Here is a 22,597-nt window from a genome sequence, read left to right on the forward strand (position 1 = left end):
TTGTTAAACATTTCTTGTATTTTCTCCATTCTACTTGCAAGATTTGGATCATCTTTACTATCATTACTCTGAATTCTTTTTCAGGTAGACTGCCTATTTCCTCTTCATTTGTTTGGTCTGGTGGGTTTTTACCTTGCTCCTTCATCTACTGCATATTTCTCTGTCTTCCCATTTTGCTCAACTTACTGTGTTTGGGGGTCTCCTTTTCACTGGCTGCTGGTTCTTAGTTCCCTTTTTTTTTTGGTGTCTGCCACAGTGGGTAAGGTTGGGTCAGTGGGGTATGTAGGCTTCCTCGTGGAGGGGGCTAGTGCCTGTGTTCTGGTGGATGAGGCTGGATCTTCTGTTTCTGGTGGGCTGGACCACATCTGGTGGTGTTTTTTGGTGTGTCTGACTTTATTATGATTTTAGCCAGCCTCTCTGCTAATGGGTGGGGTTGTGTTCCTGTCTTGCTAGTTGTTTGGCATAGGGTGTCCAGCACTGTAGCTTGCTGGTCATTGAGTGGAGCTGGGTCTTAGCATAGAGATGGAGATCTCTGGGAGAGCTTTTGCCATTTGGTATTAAGTGGAGCTGGGAGGTCTCTGGTGGACCAATGTCCTGAACTTGGCTCTTCCACCTCAGAGGCACAGGACTGACACCTGGCCAGAGTACCAAGACCATGTCAGCCACATGGCTCAGAAGAAAAGGAAGAAAAAGAGAAAGAAAGAAAGGAAGGAAGGACAGAAGGAAGGAAGGAGGGAGGGAGGGAGGGAAGGAAGGAAGGAAGAAATAAAATTAAGTTATTAAAATCAAAAATAATTATTAAAAATAAAAAATTTTTAAAGTAATGAAAAAAGAAAAAAAAGAGAGAGCAACCAAACTAAAAACAAATCCACCAGTGATACCAAGCGCTAAAAACTATACTAAAACAAACAACAAAAAAAAACGGACAGACATAACCCTAGGACAAATGGTAAAAGCAAAGCTATACAGACAGAATCACACAAAGTAGCATACACTTACACATTCACAAAAAGAGAAAAAGGAAAATTTTATATATATATCACTGCTCCCAGCGTCCACCACCTCCAGTTTGGGATGATTATTTGTCTCTTCAGGTATTCCACAGATGCAGGGTACATCAAGTTGATTGTGGAGGTTTAATCTGCTGTTCCTGAGGCTGCTGGGAGAGATTTCCCTTTGTCTTCTTTGTTGGCACAGCTCCTGGGGTTCAGCTTTGGATTTGGCCCTGCCTCTGCATGTAGGTTGCCTGAGGGCGTCTGTTCCCGCCCAGACAGGACGGGGTTGAAGGAGCAGCTGATTCGGGGGCTCTGGCTCACTCAGGCCATGGTGGGGGGGTGGAGGAGGGAGGGGTACGGAATGCGGGGCAAGCCTGGGGCTGCAGAGGCCGGCGTGACGTTGCACCAACCTGAGGCACGCCGTGTGTTCTCCCAGGGTAGTTGTCCCTGGATCACGGGACCCTGGCAGTGGCGGGCTGCACAGGCTCCGGGAGGGGAGGTGTGGAGAGTGTCCTGTGCTTGCTCTCAGGCTTCTTGGTGGCTGCAGTAGCAGCCTTAGCATCTCATGCCTGTCTCTGGTGTCCACGCTGATAGCCGTGGCTCACACCTGTCTCTGGAGCTCATTTAGGTGGTGCTCTGAATCTCCTCTCCTTGCGCACCCCGAAACAATCGTCTCTTGCCTCTTAGGCAGGTCCAGACATTTTCCCGGACTCCCTCCTGGCTAGCCGTGGTGCACTAACCCCCTGCAGGCTGTGTTCACACAGCCAACCCCAGTCCTCTCCCTGAGATCCGACCGAAGCCCGAGCCTCAGCTCCCAGCCCCCGCCCGCCCTGGCGGGTGAGCAGACAAGCCTCTCGAGCTGGTGAGTGCTGGTCGCACGGATCCTCTGTGCAGGAGTCTCTCCGCTTTGCCCTCTGCACCCCTGTTGCTGCGCTCTCCTCCGTGGCTCCAAAGCTCCCCCCACCCCACCCCACCCCCCGTCTCCTCCAGTGAAGGGGCTTCCTAGTGTGTGGAAACCTTTCCTCCTTCACAGCTCCCTCCCAGAAGGGCAGGTCCCATCCCTATTCTTTTGTCTCTGTTTTTTCTTTTTTCTTTTGCCCTACCCAGGTATGTGGGGAGTTTCTTGCCTTTGGGGAAGTCTGAGGTCTTCTGCCACCGTTCAGTAGGTGTTCTGTAAGAGTTGTTCCACATGTAGACGTAGTTCTGATGTATTTGTGGGGAGGAAGGTGATCTCCATGTCTTACTCTTCCGCCATCTTGAAGGTCTCTCCAGTGTTTTGACATTTGAAAGCTCATTTGAAGATGTAACATTTAATAATAACCTTAGCTTTGTAAACAAAGTTGGTTTTAGGAGAGGATTATAATCGATTCTTTGGAGGTGCACTATTGGCCCTTTCTTGCTAAAATGCATTGTTCTTTGATTAATGTTGACAGTTTTAAAATTGTTGAAAATTAGTGATTCAGGAAATAATCCTATGATAAATCCTCATTACTCAGCACGTTCAACAGATCAGAAACTTAACTCAAGGTAAATGTTATGTGAAAACAGTGTTTTAATCAGGGTCTAGCAAGTAATTCATCTGTTCTTTGGCTACATTTCTTATTGTTCCTCCTTTTCTTCCTTTGTGAGTTTTCATTTTAAAGTCTGGACAAAATACGAAGAATCACTATCATGCTCAGTTCATTATCCAAATAGCACTCACTCACTGTGAGTTAAAGAGCAATCATAAGGGTAAGAAGGAAAATGCTTATTTAATTTTCCTGATATTTTTCAGCCTGTGACATTCATTCATTATTATTCCAGCAAATATCCAAACCTAATATATACAAAGTGCTGGGGAGCTGGGGATATAGTAATGCAGGGCACAGGTTCCATATAGCCCAGATTCTTGCAGAATTTCTTGAATTCATGCGAAGTTCACATTCAAGTTCAAGGATATTTTAAGTAACATTTCACATTGGTACCTGTGAAAATTGGGAGTCGAGGGAGCGGGGAGTGGTCAGCCCCATCTGAAGTACTTGGCTTATATCGAGGGAGTGTTACAGTGTATAAGATAAATACATCTTTAAAGATGTGCTCATGCTTGGTATGGTAATATTTTTCTAATGCCAGGAAAAAGAACTCACTTTAACCTTTGAAAGTATTATTTTCTCAACTGTTTCATCCATATTCACTTGGGCCTTAAACCAAGTTCTAAGGCTATTCCATAGTAAGGCGATGCAGACATTTTATGTCTCCCTGTTGCATAGTGCAGAGTAAGGTATGTATTTGGCTTTCATATATTGATTAAGTATTATCTGGTTGGTGGGTCAAATCCCCCAGAGAAACTTGCCAAGTCATGTTTACTTCCCACAATAATTTCCATTTGGTCAAATCCTAGGGGGCTGGATTTTGTTCCTTTCATCTTCATAGACTGAATAAGCACCTAGCAAATCCTTGGAGCATGAATGAATAAATGAAAGTAGAAATTATTTTATAAACAATGAATATGATTCATTAAGTAACATTTTCAAGTTTCTGTGGCTACATCTGTGACTGCCTGTTTTGGGAACAAATTCAGGGGTAGATTTTCCATAACGCATTCTTAATTTTCTGTCATTGACTAAAAATAAGCTAAAATTCAGGTTCTCAGTTATAGATATTTACCCATCTATATTTTTCTGCATCCTATTTGCTTACTGAGGACACAATCTCATTTTTCTTTATTATTTTATAACAGCAATTAGTATGGAGCCTGGAATTTAGAAGGCGCTCATAAATCAAGAATGGAATAAAAGAACAGAGGAGGCATTTTAAGCTTTGATTAGGAAATCGAAAGTACCATTAAATCTCATGGTATATGAAGTTGTGATGGAAGTAATACAACAAATCCAAATATTAAATGTTTGGAAATAAAACACACATCACTGTAGTATAAAGATTTGCAGAGCACTGGAAAAGCAAGCTGTAGGGGCCAGAGGCCATATGCTCTCTGTGTCAGTTTGACAAAACACAGGGACTCTAGAGACTAACACAAACAAACATCAAAAACAGTGGCACAGGGCTTCCCTGGTGGCGCAGTGGTTGAGAGTCCGCCTACCGATGCAGGGGACGTGGGTTCGTGCCCCGGTCCAGGAAGATCCCACATGCCGCGGAGCGGCTGGGCCCGTGAACCATGGCCGCTGAGCCTGCGCGTCCGGAGCCTGTGCTCTGCAACGGGAGAAGCAACAACAGTGAGAGGCCCGCGTACCGCAAAAAAAAAAAAACAGTGGCGCATTAAGCAGGAAAATAGACAAGTTTCTTCTTTCCCAGTAAACATTATTTCCTACCTCAAATCATCTTTCCTTTTACATTAGAAGATATACTTATTCTAGGGCATATTCAGAAGACTGTCATTTACCAAGATGTCTTAATAATCGTTTTCTTACTATTTGTATTTTTGAAGAGAAATTCTAAAGCAACAATTTTGAATACAATTGGAGGAGGAGATGTTCATACCACGTCCATTCATTTGAGTTTATCTAAAAACACTGTGAAGCTGATTGTTTGCGAAGACTTGGGCCAGATTGGAATTTCCTTCCAACATGCAGCTATGAAGTCTGCTCGTCCTTTATCCCAAAAGCAATCTAAAAAATATGAATTTCAAATGCCCAAGGTATAACATTATGTCTAGTTTGTTAGGTTATGGACTATTTATTTTTAATTAAAATGACTCAATGAATATAATGATATCAATACAACATTTTAATGAGAAGAAAATAATTCTCCAAATCAAAAAACTATACCTGATAAAGTAACAACAATTACTGAGATGATTGCAAATTACATATTTAAACTTGGAGGACGACATTAACCCTGTCATATCATTATGAGCATCCTAAATCATTTGTTCTTTTAAGGTCATAATTATAATACTTTGTAACTACACAATTATAAATGTGTACTATTTTAGTTATTATTAGAGAAAACCCTCAAGAATATGAGGAAGAGTAAAGAAAAAGTGTTTTTTATTGATAATTACCAGATTACAAATCAGAAGCGTATAACACCTAGTTATAGTGTCTTACACATGAAAGATATTTTAAAATATTTCTTGATATGATAGACAGCATATTGCTGTATTTCATACTATGCATTACCTCTGTCAATACCAAAGTTCCAGAAAGCCTTGCAAGTTAGGTAGGCTCCACAGGAAGGTATTCCAGTTGCTGAAAGTGACTTCTGTAAACTTCCTCAATCAATTCAAACTCAAGGATTAAAGAAAGTGTAAGGGTAAAAGAGAGAAAGAATATGAACATATATGTTTATAAACACAATTGAAGGGTTCCTCGTGTTTTTATTTCACCAGTCCACTCAAAGAGCCCAGACCTCAGAGTGAGCACAAATGGGAGAGTTCTGTCTGTAGAGTGAGACAAGCAATGATTCTAGGATTGAAGATAGGTTTCTTTCATATATTTTGGCCCCTCAGTAAAACCTAGCTGCTTCCTATGAGGCTGAAGTGAATAAATTGCAATATGTTGTAATGAGACTGAATGAGACCACTTAGGGATAAAGAAAGGAAGATCAGTAGAAAGGCTTCGGCTTAGCAATGCCAAAATCTGCATCTTTTGCCTTATTTGAATTCTTACTGGACTCAACCTAGTCTTTTATGTGTTAACATTTGAAGAGTAAAAAATTACCGAATTGCTGCATTTTATTTTTCAGAGATTTTGTCTGAAGGACAGGCAAAGATTGGGAGATTGTCATATTTTAGCTTTTTGAGAATGAAATTTCCCAATCTTATATAAATGTATTGTTAATGTAACCCATGATATTTGTACAAGCTTACAAAATTTATTATACATGTAATCAGAAATTACCTTCAAGCAGATCACATCCCAAGGAAAAAGATAGATTAAAAAAATAAGTAATATCGATTTGGTGAGAGAAGTGCTATAATGAGGAGTATAAAAATTTGAATTGGATACTCACAGAATACACAGGAGCGTTATGTAAGAGCCTCAGGTGTTTGAGAAGGTTTTTGAGAAGGAACTAAAGACATGTAACAGTCTGGGGGAAATGTACATACAGAAAAATACATTAAGGAATGCATGAATTTATGAAATTGAGAGAACACTTGAAAAAGTGCAAGGTAGCTCCACATGACTATAGGTAGAGAAGCAATGGGAAACTAGGCTAAAACACAAAGAGCAGACTTCAAAGAGTCTTTGTACCATGCTAAGTTCTTGGTAATTTATTCTGGCTTTTTGGAGGATGCACTGGACCAGACCAGAGGCCAAGATGGCAATTAGGAGATAGTAGTACTAGTCTACTGGGAAGTAGTGGGATCATTAATTAAGACAGTGGCATTGGGGATGAAGAAATGCAAATGGAGGGAATAGAGATCAGATTGAGCTTGGTGACCAATTGGATTTAGGTCGTACAAGATGGAGAAATCTAGGTTTTTGTCTTGGGCATGTGCTTCCATGATCATATAGGATCATACAAGTTGTATACTTGTACGCACAGCTGAATGACTGTGGAGCTGAAATCCAGACCACACTGCTTTCAAAGCCATGCTTCTGTGGAACTATATAAATACACTTGCTACATAGGCTATTTTATTTATTTATTAGCTGCTTTGTGTCTTCGTTGCTGCGCGCAGGCTTTCTCTAGTTGTGGCGAGCGGGTGCTGCTCTTTGTTGCGGTGCACAGGCTTCTCATTTTGGTGGCTTCTCTTGTTGTGGAGCACGGGCTCTAGAAGTGCGGGCTTCAGCAGTTGCAGCACACAGGCTCAGTAGTTGTGGCGCACGGGCTTCCTTGCTCCACGGCATGCGGGATCTTCCCAAACCAGGACTCAAACCCGTGTGCCCTGCATTGCAAGGCAGATTCTTAACCACTTTGCCACCAGGGAAGTCCTACATAGGCTATTGACAGCCCTAGTTGTAACCCAGATGGAATATAGGAAATGCAGTAGATTTGGTTTAAACACTACTGAAAAAATTCATTTTCTGACCCTAACATTTTAACTCATGCAAGTCTGAGAAGAGTCTTCCATATATCTATCTTATGCCTGAAGCTAAGACAAGACAGTATTAAATCCACTATGTGGAAAAGAGAAATACAATTCTCAAAATCAATCCCATGAATCAGTACCACATAGGACATGCCCCAAGCAATTACCTGACTTCCTCCAAGCTTATAGAATAAAACCTAGTTCTCCTCTCTTGAGAGGACTAAGGAATAACATCATAACCTGCATCCCAAACTACCTGAAAAGGAGATGCTTTTCTCCACGGCTTTACATCATTCTCTCAGGCTCCTCTGTTTGCCCTCACTAAATCCTGGGAAATTGATTTCTGCTCAACTGATAAAAATGCTCTCTGTTTCAGATGGAAGACTGACTCATTTGTCAAAATCTTTTTTTGTTACTGAGTATCACATTTTTTTTTTCTCCTGTTTATGTTCTGAGCCTTTTCAACTCCTATAAATCCACTAACTCCCCAGTGTGCGAGGACTCAATGACCTCTCTTGCTTGTTTCTGTTCTGCCCTCTTTCTTTTTTGGTGTGCCCTGACTCCACTTTACCTGCCTAAGGTGAGAGATGGTCTGTTTACCAATCACTGCCTCGTCTTGAAGTGTCACCTTTTCTGAATCCTCACTTCCTCCTGGGTGGGACACAAGATGAATCTGGTCAGAGATTATGATCCAGGATTAGCAACAAAAATCTGTGGATGAAATCTTCATCTGGAAGAAGACAGAGATCAAATAGAAGTTACTGAGCCAGGCTCAGAGACAGAGACTGATGTGGAAAGTGAGAGAGTAGATTGGGAGCAGCTGGCAACGTTTCAGACCCAGAGATAGTTTAGGCAAAGCATCAGCAATGGGTTAGGTGCCTGGGAAATCTCAGGAGACTCAGACACCTAGCCAGGGTCACATCATCACCTCACTCTTGCTTTTAAGGTTTAATCCTTTCCCTGTCAAGGCAATTTAACTGTCATTCTTGCATTTTTTTCTCCTTTATATCCATGCATACGATACAAGGAGACAGCAGTTAGCTGTTTGTGGTGGGAAATATAAATGGCTATTTTGAAAGCGTGCCAGCCAGGATCTGCTGCAAGTTTTCATTGTTACTGCTGCCATCTGTTGTTCTTCACTGCTGGGATGTGAATTTCCTGGCAAACATCTCTCTGACTCTGAACTATCTTTCACCCCCTCCTAGAGATATTCACTTGCTGGAGTGGCTTGTAAAACAATGTTCTTTACCAAGGCAGCTTTCCGAAAGTTGAATGGAAGAATCTGGAATGTTTTTATGTAACATATTTTATGTATCTCAGAGCAAAAATATTTCTTCATTGTTAATAATATTTCTCTTAAAAATAAAAATATTTTATTGAGTTCTTGTTACTTTAACGTATGCTATCTCAAGCAAGGTAACATGGAACAGATTTCCATTTTCAACCTTGTTTGCCATTAGGTCTGTAGCTAAGTTGTTGGGTTTTATCTAAGTCCTTTTATCTCTACATAATGTTTCTGTTCACTCAACCATGAGATTATAGTAATTTGGGGACTTCTCTTCTTCTGAAAGATGGCTAATGCCAAAAATATTTCAAGTGATAAAGGAGGTTTTGGAGAGGGGAGACCACTTAGCTGAGGATGAGTAGCTGTGATTGCTACTTATTAAGTAAGATGTCTAGAACTAAATGTTCAGATATCAAAAAAAGTCCGAGTTCTCAAAAGTGAGAATTACACATTTTCTACATTAAAGGAAAACTTATGTCTCTATAATATCTTTTTGATTTCTGTATTCTCAGTATTTTCCATAATGATACCATTCAATAAATGTTTCATGCACTGATTAGGGAATAAAGCTATGCACGGTAATAATTTTTTTAGAAGAATAGCTAATTACTATAATTTTGAGAAAGTTTTTTAAAAGGCTTGAATTCTTAGTTAAATACATATTTTTAAGCTGTAGTCTTTAGTCTTAAAAAAATATATAAAAAAACCTCTGGACCTCACTATACTAGAACAGCATGGTATTACATGTATGTATGGTATTACATACATAATCATTTAAAAATAGCATATATTGAGACTTGATAAGTGAACTATAATAATAAATAGAAAGGAGTAGTTATCAATAAATGATCTCTTTGAAATTCACTGTTTGTTTAAAAAAATAGTTTCTTACTTTACCATAACAATGGAATACAAAAAGGGGGAGGAGAAATCAGATTATATATGCAAATTTTTCTGGGAGAAATTGTAGAAGAAAAGATCAAAGATTGATTTTTTTGAACCCTATATATTAAAATATAATAAATAAAACTAAAAACCAAGAAATAGATTGAGAAATATTTGAAGTACTTTAAATATATAAAAATCTAATACCTATATGTTGTTTAAACTCTATTAGAAAAATACACGAAGGACATAGACAATTTATAGATATAAAAATAGCAAATAAACCTATCGAAAATTTAATCTCACAATTGCTCAATTTAATTAAAACTACATTAAACAACTATTTCACATTTCAAAATTTTTGAATTACTGAAGGAAATCACATACCTGAAAGTATCCAGGTTTTGTAAGATTGGCACTCACATGGCTGGCAGGAGTGTAAAATAATGTGTTCTTCATTTATTATGCTACATCTGCAGTGTTTCAAATGTTTGTATTCTGTGAATCACTAATTCTCTCTCTAGGAATTTATCCTAAGAAAATAATCATAAATGTAACCTGAATACTTTCATTGCAGTATTACTAACAACAGTAAAAAAAACTATAAAGTATTTCATATATCCTAAAACAGAAATGGTAAAATATATAATAATTCATATAATATACTTGTGTCAAAAAATTTAAGGATATTAAAAATCACTATAAGGTGATATGAAATAAATGAAGAATGTGCAATCAGATATATAATCAGGTATAATCAGCAAGGTCTCAACCAGGTATGTTACATATGTGTATATTGTACATCCAGAAAATGACTGGACAGAAATTATAAAATGTTACTGGTGGGTACTTCTAGGTGGGATTACAGATTAATTACTTTGCCTCTTTTATACATTTCTGGACTTCTGAGTTTTCAACAATGAACACGTATTGGTCTTTTACTTAATACAAAAAGATACCAAATGGACCTTAATGAATCCTGAGTTAGCTTTCATATGAGTTATATGTTATATTCTCAACTTGTCACTAATAGAAAACCTTTAAATAAACTTGTACACATTTCAACCATATAACAGCATCGTGAAAATGGGCTTTGAAATAAACTAGCGAAACCATAATAAAAGCATCGTTCCAGTGATGTGGTTCAGCAAAGTAATTTTTAATAAGATTATTTTATCTCGTGATTTCAGCCCATATAGTAATAAACACAAAAATAGATGTTTCTTATCTGCCTCAGATAACATTAAAACAAAAAATCTGCCTGATTACATAAATTCATTTCAAGCTAACACCATTCATCACATTTAATCAAATCTACGTAGGGCTTTCTCTTATAAAGAACGAGAGCTTTTTCTCTTTTGTTTATCTTACCCTATCTGATGCCATAATAGAATAGTTGTAAATATTCATTATTTGTTTTCTAGAGAAAAGAAAAGGGGTAGAGTTTATTGATGCCCTCCTTACCCAAAATCCCCACAGTATTTATGGTGGTCTCTCTAAATATTTCATGGATAAATATATAGCATTTTGTGCACACTAAAAATAATGAAAATAGAGAGACTTTAACCCCGTGTTGCCGTGAATTGCCAGTTTTGTAAAGAGTTATACACTTAAACTATGATATTGTAAACTCATATAAACTCCCCTTGATATATGAAAATAATGGTACTAAGTGCAAACAAAATTTAAGATTAAAACTATGCAAGAGATCTAGAGTCTTTTTGTTTTCTCTTTTACCACATTCCAACTAAAAGAAAACTGTTTTCTATACAACCTACTCACTAAATACTTCTGACACCAAATGTTTGGGGTTTTTTTTCCCCACACCAACTGATTCTTCAACACCAGCTGCGTACCCTACAATTCAATTCAGCTCAGTGCTGGCACTATTTACCCAGAGTTTACATCTGATCCCACAAAGTTAAGGGCTCAGTCCCATAAGACTGCGCCACTTCAGAAGCCAATTGTAAGCCCAGACCTCCCATATTTCTGACTGGCCAGCTGTAAATTGGGGGCTCCCATGATCCCCTCCACAGGTTCAAAAATTTGCTAGAATGTCTCACAAAACTCAGGGAAACATTTACTTATATTTACTGGTTTATTATAAAGGATATGACAAAGGATATAGATGACCAGCCAATTGAAGTGTTACATAGAGCAAGGTATAGAGAGGGGCATGGAACATCTAAGCCCTCTCTTGGCATGCCACCCTCCCAGCACCTCCCTGTGTTCACTTGGAAGCTCTATGAACCCCATAAATTATGGATTTTTATGGAAGCTTCATTATTCAGGCATAATACCTTAACTCAATCTTCAGCTTCTCTCCCTCCCAGAGGATGGAGGTGTGAGATAAATCAATAAATGATGTAGTCTTACAAAGTCACAAACTAAGGCCTTAATCTGTGATACATTCACTCATTCTAATATGTAAGTGTGCAAATAGTTATGAATTGTGGTTTTAAACTAAAGACCAATGGGCTATCCAGGAGCCAACCAAGAGTTGTCTTATTAGAACAAAAGATGGTCCTGTCACCCAGGAAGTTCCAAGGGATTTAGGAGCTCTGTGTTAGGCACCGGAGTCCAAGACCAAATATTAGAACAAAAGTCTCTAATATTAGAACAAAAATACTAGAACAAAAGGTTCTAGCACATCTATCACTAAGAAAATTACAAAATTTTTAGTAGCTCTGAATCAGCAACTGGGGACAGAAAGCAAATATATATATCTTATTTTGTCACACCATCCAACAGCAAATCCTGTCCCCTCTACCTCCAAATATATCTTGAAACTGCCTTCTTTTAATTTACTTGTAAACCCCTCATCAAAAACTGAAGGATGTTGCAATAGCCTCTTCATTGAGCTTCGCACTTCTACGCTTCTTTACCTCATGTCTTCGCATTGTCTAGAAGATCCTTGAAGGGCTTCCCCTGCCTCCCTTCCCAGTCTCAGAACTGGCACTTTCCCCTTGCCTGCTGCTGCACAGTCCTGCTGCCCTTTGACCTTTGTGGCTTCTGGGTCTTTACATTGGCTGTCTCCTCTTCCTGTACTGCTGTCTTCTCACCCTTTTCACAGATGGCTCTCCTTCACCCTTCAGTTGTCTACTTAATGACTGTTTACAACGACCTCCTCACAGGCTGTTCTTTATTCACCCAGAAGTAGTAGGTCTTTCTGATTGGTTTTTCTCTCACAAAATCACATTGATTTTTAACCACAGTCCATAATTATATGCACATTTGAGTGTTAGAATGAGTGAGTGAATCACAGATTAAGGCTGTAGTTCGTGACTGTAAGACTGGATAATTTATTGTGTCAATTGAAAAAAATGCACAACCTAAGCATGGAAATTGTGTTTTATTTGGTAGACAAAACTGAGGACTTAAGCCTGGACACAGACTCTTAGATAGCTTGGAGAGACTGTTCCAAAGAGATAAGGGCAGAGCCAGGATATATAGGAGTTTTTGCAACAAAGACCAGGTAGTCAGAACATCAAAAGATGACCGTTAATTAAAGAAAAGCAGACATCTCAGGTTAATGAATTTAGTGCTTTTCTACTATAAGAAGATGCAAAAGGCTGGGCTCATTGAAATCATTCCTTTGATATGTACCTCAGCTATCTGGGGCTAGTATCCTGTGTTTTCCCATCCTGAGTCTCCTCAGCGTGCACCCTTGGGAGGTAGCTGCAGGGCTGATGGCTTGATGGTGGGCAAGCTGTTTCTATCCTGAGGGGTAGCTCTAATGTGATAGCTTGATGGCTGCAACATCCTTTGTTTACTGATATGGCAGGCAACATTTTTTCACTCACAATTGATTTATTCCCCAAACACTAGGAACCTATCATGGGCCAGATGCCAACCTGAGCACTGAAACTGCAAAAGAGAAGTCGCTCTATTTGCCCTCAACCGCAGTCCTGTAGCTGAACCCACTTTGCAAGCAGATAATTTACAGAACAGTGGGAGCACACTTGTAGTAAATACAGACATGGAAGAGTTAATGTTTCCTTGGAAATCATGGAAGGATTCATAGAGGAAATGACGCTTCAACTGGATTATAAACCAGTTGCTTATGCTCCACTGCACAGTTAAACAGTGGAAGGATGAAACACTTTAAAAGTAGAAGGAACTTTTTTAAAAACTGCAATAAAGACCATGTTCATTGTATAGGTTGAAAGGACTATTTTTAACATAAAATCATGTTTAGTATATTGACGTTGTTATATACTTAGGTTTCTACAATTCTAAAGTCTTTTTTAATGATATTCTTTTTTTCTTGGTAATAAAATATTTTTCCAGGGAAATGCTGAATAAATCGTTGTTGAAATACACTCCATTGCTTTCTATCAATGACCCTGAAGTAATATAGAATTTACACTTCACCAGTTGCTGTGCTCAAATGTGGAAGGTAGTGTATTGTGTTTGCTGATTTAAAAAAAAAAAAAAAAAATGTATGGCATAGGTCTAAGTGGTTTTGTGCTCATTTATTCTTGAGGAAAATATCATTGACTTAACATATTAGTACCAAAGTGCAAAGCCTAAACAGTTGACTCTCAGTATTTTAAAAATTATTATTGCAAAGTTGATTATGTCTAAATAGTTTTAAGATACCTGTATCTCCTTATGTGTATTTTTCAAATTGGCATAAACAATGGTAATGGAAAACAAAGCTATCCTGGAATGTGATAGAGTTTTGTTTTAAGTGGTGACTTTATTTTCTTAGGCAAATGTTGTTTACTTTTCCCTCAGAAACAGGAAGCATATCCAGAAGTTTTTACGCAGTGATCTTATGGATAGCTACGGAGACTTCGTTTTTCTTTTCATGAAATAATTATTTGTCTTAAGAAATATTTAGTAAAATCCTTAGAACTTATGCTTTATCATATCTTATTATGTTTTCCAATATCTAGGTTGGAAGAGAGCAATTTTTCTCAGTATGATTATCTTATGAGATTTTTAACACTGGACCTCTAATATACCAATGAAATGTTAGGAGTTTGTATCCCCTATTCTTCTAGCCTCTAGATTTTTTTCTGTTTCTGCTACCTCACTTACATCTTTAAAAATCCCCATTTTATAGTAGACACTTGTGGAATAAATGGGAATCTCCACATTCGTCTTAAGTGTCTGCAGTGCCCAAATACTTCTAGTATATCAAACTATATGTTTGTGGAATGTCCACAGGTCTCAGACACTGGAATGAACACTTTATTTACATTATCTGCATTATCTACCAATGGCAAACTTGACTCCAGAATTTTCATTTAAATCATATATAAAAAATGTTGAATTTGCTTAACATTTTAAAACTTTTTATGTTCTTAAAGTACTTGAAAATGGAACCAAGGATATATGAGTTTTAATTTAGAGTTCAGAATGAGGATGTTGTGGGGAAAGATTTAGGACTTGTTTCGAGACCTGTCCTATATATCTAAGTGATATTCAGAGGACTGAGATGTAAGTGAGAGTGGCATCCACAAATCTAAAGCAGTGTACAGTAACCTATGGTTGGTGATACATGTAGAGTCCGACCAGGTGATTACTGTCAGCATTAAGAATCAGGTACATATTGCAAGAATCATCGTGCATGAGGGAGTAAGACATGCTGGTACCCTGGAGGAGGAACCTTACGTTGATGGTAAACCTCAGGCGCTTGGTTCCATAGTGTTCCAACAGCATTGGCCTAAGAACACTCAGATAACTGACAAATATTAAACATCCATATTTTCTAAAAAACATGCAATGTATAATCAAATAATTTTAAAAGATACGCAAACATTGTTTAAATGGCTATTTCTTATTTTAACTTTTAATAAAATAAGCTAACAAAATAGTATATTGTTAAAAGTTTAGGTATAAGAAGGTGTTTTTATAGCAATCAGAGATGATATCACCTTAGTGAGCGGCATTTCCATGATTGTAGTTGAATTAGGGTTGGAACTGAGTACATCTAAAGGAAGCATGTTTGTTTATTTCATTAATGAAATATTTAATGAGCTGGCAAATTGAGACTGAGGTTACTGTTGAATGCCTGAAGTATAGAAATTAGTTTTTATTGAAAGAACATCTCTATGTTTTATATGTATATGTATAAGTAGTACAGTTGACCTGCCAGTATAAGCTATCAAAGAGCCTGATTGAATACCTGCTAAATGAAGTGCTACCACACACCAAAAAACAGGAGTGTGTTGAAAAATTACTTATAAACAGGACTAGCATTTTCCTCTGGAATTAGATTTAAATCTACAAAATTATTTTAATATTTATTTAATATTTCAGAATTCTTCAACATAAAAAGCAAAAAAAAAAAAAAAACACTCTCAATATATAACACATTTGTTTTCAAGCAGGTCTGCTTCTAAATGTAACTCCAGGGGTGAACATAGGGGTCAGAGCTACAAATGCACAACCAGATAAATAAAATAGATCACTGGCCCCACTGAGTTATTAAGCATTAAAAATATAAATAGTAAAAGGCATACCAAAACAATCCTTTTCTTCTTAGATTAATGAGTAATCTAGTGTATATCCAAATTGTAATTTATCAACAGGTTAATTGGCTACATTTGTTTTTACTTTACAGTGTTTTTTCCTACAGTTCTAAGTTTTGACATATGCATCGTCATGTAACAGCCACCACAAATCTTCCCACACTCCCATCCATTGGCAGTCACTGATCGGTCCTACATATCTATAGTTTTGCCTTTTCTAGAATGCCACATAAATGGAATGTATGTGAATGTTAACAGCTTTATTCATAATATTTTAAAACTGGCAACAACTCAGTGTGTAAATGCAAACTATGTGGATAAGATACTCAGATTTGTAATTTTTTAGCCGTCCTAGATTGTTGAGAAGAATTTAGCAGATCAGTAGATCTGTAACTTGGAGATGATAAAGACTTGCCCTTTTATGAAGAATATAGTCAAGAATTCTTAGCACTTAAGGAATTTAAAAATGAAAGGATGAAGAAAATATATTGACGGGTTTGAGGCGTACTACTCAGGGCTAATTATGTGAGTAAATTAACATTTTTGTCAGTTAGAAAAACTATTTTCTATGAAGTTTTTAACTTAATTAAGTGTTCCATAATAAGCAAGGTTAATTATATCCTACCTAGGGAGAATTCTGGCTCTACAAAACCAAAGATGAAAGTCAAAACACAGAACCTTAAGATAAGGAAAATGATGTTGTCATCAATAAAAATTTGTTCCTTTAAGATTGTTTAGCAGAGAAATATGTTGAACACATTTTTCTCAAATTCTACATTTATTATTGCATTCAATCTGACTTAACTTTATTGGATAGAAGCAGTATTCTAAGTAAAACTGCTTCATTTATTTAACAAACATCTACTAGTCATCTATTCAATAGTTGACACCATGTTGCATGCTAGAATTATAAAGATAAGTGTCACACAGTCTCTGGCTTCAGGTAATTCAGATTATGGCCAAGAAGATAGAAAAACACCAAAATAGTGGTTATATTGTAACAACTGATATATGCTGTAATACAGTGGTTAACATTTATTTCCTCTGATCACTCTGCAGTATCTCTGTCATGAAGAAATGCTTGAATTCTTCAGATGAGTGGTAGTGGCTCTGTCCTGCCACACACTTAACATTCATCTCTATTACAACACTTGCCATTTTGTATTATAACAATTTGTTTAAACTTCTGACCTCCACAATAAGCAGTGAGTTCTTCAAAGGAGAGGAGCTGTAATTTATTCACCACTTAATGAATAAGAGCAGATTCTTACTAATAGCTTTTATGGAAGGAGGGACAGGCATGCACAGTGGCGATGTGGAACACAAGGAGGGCCATGTCACCTATAGCTGAGATGGATTTTCAAGGATTAGAGACAACTTGATTAACAGTGGATCCAGGTGAGAGAAGAGAGGTAATAACACTAATATTTTATGGCAGAATGATAAACAGGTAGTCAGTAACTGAAACGGAGAAGAATTGTTAACGAGAAATGATGGAATCTAGGTAGAGTGAATTTGAGATGTTGACAGGACGTCCTTGAGAAAGTGTTCAGTAGAAGGCTGGAAATGCTGATCGATTAATCAGGAAAGAAGTCCGGATTAGAGATGTGAATTTGAGTGTCATAATCATGGAGGTGATATTGAAGTTGTGAAAGACTAAGAAATTTCCAAGAAAGAATGTCTAAGGTGAGTTAAGATTAAGTACTGAATTTTGAGGAATTCAAAGGCATCCCAAAGAAGAGGAGAAAAGTAAAGGGTTCTGTGGACTGGTGAAGTTTGCAGAGAGCCTGTAAAGGCACATCATTGGTGTATTTCAAGGTAAAAGGGGTGAGAAGATGGGAGGCAAGGGAGTGGAATACTGACCAAGCTTTGGGACATAATTCCTGGGTTCAAATCCCAGCTCCATCATGGGCCTTGGGCACATCATTCAAACTACCCGAACCCCTTTATCTTTACAATGCCTGTCTCATGGTTTTGTTTGGGATTAGATTATATAAAATATTTAAAAGAGTAGGACACATAGTAAGCACTCAGTCCATGGATTTATTGACCTCAATGAAAGCAGTTTCACTAAAGTATTAGGAGGAAGATCTTGGAATCCAGAGGAAGAAGAGAGAAACAAAGCTATATCTTTGGAATTTGAAGAAAACCACTTTTGGAGTTGGCAGAATTTCTTAGTAGCACTGAGAAATCACCTGAGGTTAGATAACTTGAATCTATATGCCTTCAGTCATTATAATTATTATGTATTATGAAATATACAATAATATTGTTATATTAGTCATTCTGATTAGTTGAATTTGCTGTCATTTTCCAAAATAATAATGGAGAAAACATGTTTAATTAACATAGAGACAGGACCAGTATGGAAGACCATTATGGTGGCAAGAACTAGAACAGAGTACTGGTTAGATTATGACTTTAGCGATCCTTTTGTTCCAGCATCTTTGGATCCTGCATCATTTGGTAAAGAGTTCAGTGGAGTAAAAAACACAAGAAGGCTATTAAAAGTAGATAATAGGAAGTAGCTATAAACTAGACATAAAAATTAGGAAATCAGTAGATTTTAGAGCACTGGAAGTGTAGAAGACTGTGATCAAAAAATGAGATTGCAGAATTTGAGATCTTAGAGGTAAAGCAGTTTGAGGAGACGGAAAAATGTAAAGTATTATCAAATGGTTCATATAAATGATTCATTTGCTTCCCACACTACTCTGTGAGATAGGGAGATCAGAATAGCAAGTTTAAGTGGACATACTAGCTACGCCCCTCTAAAAAAGGCTCAAGTGAAAGGCTTTAACTTTAGGAATCCATTGTGCTTTACATTACACCAGGATAAATTTGGAAATTTGTTCTTCATGTCTATGATGTTTGTTAGTTTGATATATTTTTATTTTTCTCTCAAGAGATTGAAACTTTCTATCTTATTTTGGGTTCTTTCACTTATATCATTTTAACTACAAAGTCATTGTGTTCATTTGAGTCTTTAAATGGTTTTAAAACAACTGATATTTTAAAATTCTAGTAAGAGTTGATGCATTTACTTTTAGTCGCTAATGCTAGGATTTACATTGGTAAACGCTATTATTAGAAATATTGATTCTATCTTCCTTGCCAGAGAAATAGTTACTTTAAAAATATTCATTTTTAAAAAACGGTAAAATTTCCTCTTTGTTTAATTTTGCTCTTTGAGTACTGAATATATTGTGGTAAGTATTTCTTAAAAATTCATTTCATGTGACTATGAAGGATTACCTCTGTAACTGCCTTTCTTTTAATCTCAATAAACCATGAGAATTTATTCAACATTTATGTCAGCCATTGCCATAAATAGTAGAAATTAAAAGAAAAATACTCCACAGTTCTGTGCTTAGAAAATTCACAGGCTAATGGTCCATTTTGACACATATTTATAGATTTATAAAACAATGTGCTAAATCCAGTCCTATAAGTCTGCATAGTATTATGGCAGTGCAGAGGGGAAGCTACCTAATTCATCCTGACAACGGCAAGTAAAAGGGGCTTCCCAGAAGATGGATGCTAGAACTGCATTATAAGATAAGTATGGGTTAGTCAGGTATGCACAGGGGTGCCTTGATTGAAGACAGAGGTTGGAAATAATGTGATGGTGATGGGAATTGAATGCAGCTCTAAGTCAGAGTGCACAAAGTGAGGCAGGTGATGTAAAGAGTTTAAGCTCAAGCGGTAAGCTAGGGCCACATAATGGAAAGCCTCGTATGTCTTTTAAAGGAGCCTGAACTTTGCTTTAGACTAGTGATTGCCCAAGTGTGTATATTTATAATTTTATGATTATATGCATGCATTCCTATGAGAAGATAATATATGTATTACACTGCATATATAAACATGAAAAATTTAAAGATAGGTTAAAGAAGAAATAATATTTTTAAAATTATGAATGTATTGATAGAGGTTCTTGGTTGCAAACTACAGAATCTACTATCTAATTTAAGGAATGAAGTGATATAAGAAGGCTCTCTGAGTAATTGGGGTGATTGGAGAACCAGGCTCTTTGTAGGTGCTTAGCCAACCATAGCTCTAGGGCATCACTGCTTCCTCTGCTTGGCACCTCTGACCCTTGGAATTAGAGACCTGATATCTGCCAGTGTTTACAAGAGAAAAATTGAATGACTGCTGCTGTGTTTGCCAGAAGACTTTCTCATTTGTGACTCTGTAGGCCCTTTGTTATATGTCATATCTGTCTATAAGGGAGTCTGGAAATGTGAGTTTTTTGCAGTCTACCTTCGGAAGGTAAGACTCATAATGTGGGAAATTATCAAAATAAGATGTAGGGAAGATATTCAAAAGATTTGAGCAGCCGCAAATGGCAGGTATTTGCTACAGTGGTACAAAATACTCTTTTGCTGTCATTAAAAATACAATTATTATTGGTAATAATATGATTTATAAATGTGTTTGGTCATCATGTTTTAAGCTCTCAGTAGCTAATATCTCAAGCAAAATACTAACCTGGGGGGAGATCATCATTAATATTTTCTATAAGTTCAAATTTTCTTCTTGATAATTACTTTTCTAGTTGGTTTGCTATATGATCTCAAAACATCAATTTATTTGGAATGTATGGTGAGACTCATAAAGTACACATAGCAGAATAGGAAAAGTTACCGGTTTACCATTCCTTTATGGTTAGCTTGTGCTTTCGTTACAAATATTCTCTTCAATGTGTGGATTATTTGCAGGCGGTTTTTTTAAAGCCACTTGTCTATTTTATGAGACTTAACTTTTGTCTGTATCTAATATCTGTATCCAGTTTACCTGAATTCAATTAATAGAGTGCAGGTGAGCAGCAGTGTATCATAGTAGACTGAGAACCAGCCAGTAAGTGAGAGAACCATGGTTCAACCCTTCACCCTGTGGAGCTCCCATTCTCATTCAGGTGACCCTGCTCACCCTACATTACTTCTGCATCTTCTGACACACTGACTAAGTGAGGGTGCCTATGTTAGCCTGCACATGAATATTAATATAGCCTATTTTACTTCTTCTTCTTTAGATTAAGAACAGATATATTCAGAATTTCAGATATTTTTCTTATGCCCCAAGGGATTACTTTGTGCACCTTGCAGGGCAGGTGCATTACATTTTGGAATCTACTACCTTGGTAAAGAGAAGTCTTTGAAGAGTGGGACATAAGGAAATGACATGGCCAGATGTGAACGTTCAAGCACTGACCCAAATGTAGCAGATGAAGTTTATTGAGAAAGACTGAAGGCAGGAAGGCCAGATAAAAGAATATTGTATGTTGCCCAGGCCAGAAATGGCAGGAGGGATGATATGATAGAATAAGTCTCAATCTTCAAGATCTGGTAAATGATTGGGAGTAGTTATTGGTAGGAGAAAGAATGAGGAATGATTTTCTGGTTCCTGACCAAAGCACAGTTTTGTTTTGTTTTGTTTTTAATTTTTAACACAACAGGTGAATTCTTACATGCTGTGTGAATCCTGATTGCCTTCTCAGGGGAAAAAAAAGGTTATGGATAATGTTCTTCTTTCCTGATGCCATGCAGTATTTGTAGCAGTATTTTCATTCATTCTATAAACATTCCCCTGGATCTGCTCTAGACACTGATTCATAGCAAACCTCCGATAAGATTACTCTCAGGTTTGCGCTCAGTTCTTAGCAGTATGATTTTCCAAAAATGGAAAGTGCACATTTTTCATCATGAGATTAAAAAAATAAGAATTCTCTTCCCAACGCGTGACACACGTTAAATGAGAGTGTGGGTGACTTTTGCATCTTGCCTCGTGTGCTTAGCTCATTACTGCTGCCTGTTTTGCCTTTAGCTGGGATGACAGCAGCTCGGTAAGCAGCGGCCTCAGTGACACCCTGGATAACATCAGCACTGATGACCTGAACACCGCATCTTCCGTCAGCTCTTACTCCAACGCCACTGCCCCGTCCCGAAAGAACATGCAGGTGAGAATTGCCCTCTCTGTTTCCCCAGGGCTTCTGCCACATTTTCCCCCAAATTATGTTGCATTGCATTAAAACATAGCACAACCTCTTAATCTGAAGGAATTGCATAAACTGAAGCAGCTTATGTATATATATTTTTTCAGTTGATTACAGTCTAACCCAGAAAGCCTTATGTTGCCATATCTGTCTTTATAATAATATGTGTGTCTAGAACTCCAAAAATGATTTTAATAGTCTAATTTTGGATAGTTCCTGATTAATTTTATACTGGTCTCTGAGACACATTGCTGGATCTTTTGTGAATGGTGAATCGAGAATGAATATTAGGTAATTAAGTTTTATTTTGCCTTACTTTTCCTTGTTAGCTTTGACATAGAAAGTGCCTTCCTCTCTGGAGTGTTCAGTTGGGGTTTTCTGCACACATTTCTTCTGATATTCTCTAATGTGTGCAATTGAGAATTATAGGGCTAAAACTAAGGAAACTTAAATGAAGACAGATAAAAAAAATAGAGGAATCTTCAGAACTCTTTTGAAATACAAATCACTGCTTCTTTTTTTTTTTAACCAGTTATCTGAAAGGACATTCCAGGGCCCAATTCACACTTGATAAACTTTTCTGCACAAAGTTTTTCTGTCCTATTTTCTTCATAGCTGAAGACAGATTCAGAGAAACGATCTGCAACCGATGAGCCCTGGGATAGTACCGAGGAGGTGAAAAAAACAGAGGAGGACTTTGATAGCCATGGGGATGGAGGTGGCAAGTGGAAGGGCGTTTCCTCCGGACTTCCTGAAGACCCTGAGAAGGCAGGGCAGAAAGCCTCTCTGTCTGTTTCACAGACAGGCTCCTGGAGAAGAGGCATGTCTGCCCAGGGAGGAGCACCACCTAGGCAAAAAGCTGGAACCAGTGCACTCAAGACCCCTGGTAGGCTTGTCATCTGGCAGCTGTTATGCCAAATTGTTTTATTGTTTCCATTCGATCTTTTTGTCTTTCATAGTAGCTTTTCTTAATTAAATCAG

At 37.4% G+C, this 22,597-nt stretch overlaps 1 protein-coding gene across 3 annotated transcripts in view; it reads left to right on the forward strand.

The window, feature by feature from the left end:
* NAV3 (neuron navigator 3) overlaps window positions 1-22,597 on the forward strand; it is a 363,427-nt gene that overhangs the window by 250,744 nt on the left and 90,086 nt on the right. For all 3 annotated transcript variants that reach the window (XM_029206422.1, XM_029206421.1, XM_029206423.1), the window contains exons 13-14: window positions 21,448-21,580; window positions 22,232-22,502. In XM_029206422.1, coding sequence (XP_029062255.1) covers window positions 21,448-21,580; window positions 22,232-22,502 — 404 coding nt within the window. The remainder of the gene's footprint in view (window positions 1-21,447; window positions 21,581-22,231; window positions 22,503-22,597) is intronic.

The sequence above is a fragment of the Monodon monoceros genome, unplaced genomic scaffold (genome assembly GCF_005190385.1).
Source record: "Monodon monoceros isolate NGI ecotype Baffin Bay Population unplaced genomic scaffold, NGI_Narwhal_1 Super_Scaffold_6, whole genome shotgun sequence".
NCBI lineage: Eukaryota > Metazoa > Chordata > Mammalia > Artiodactyla > Monodontidae > Monodon > Monodon monoceros.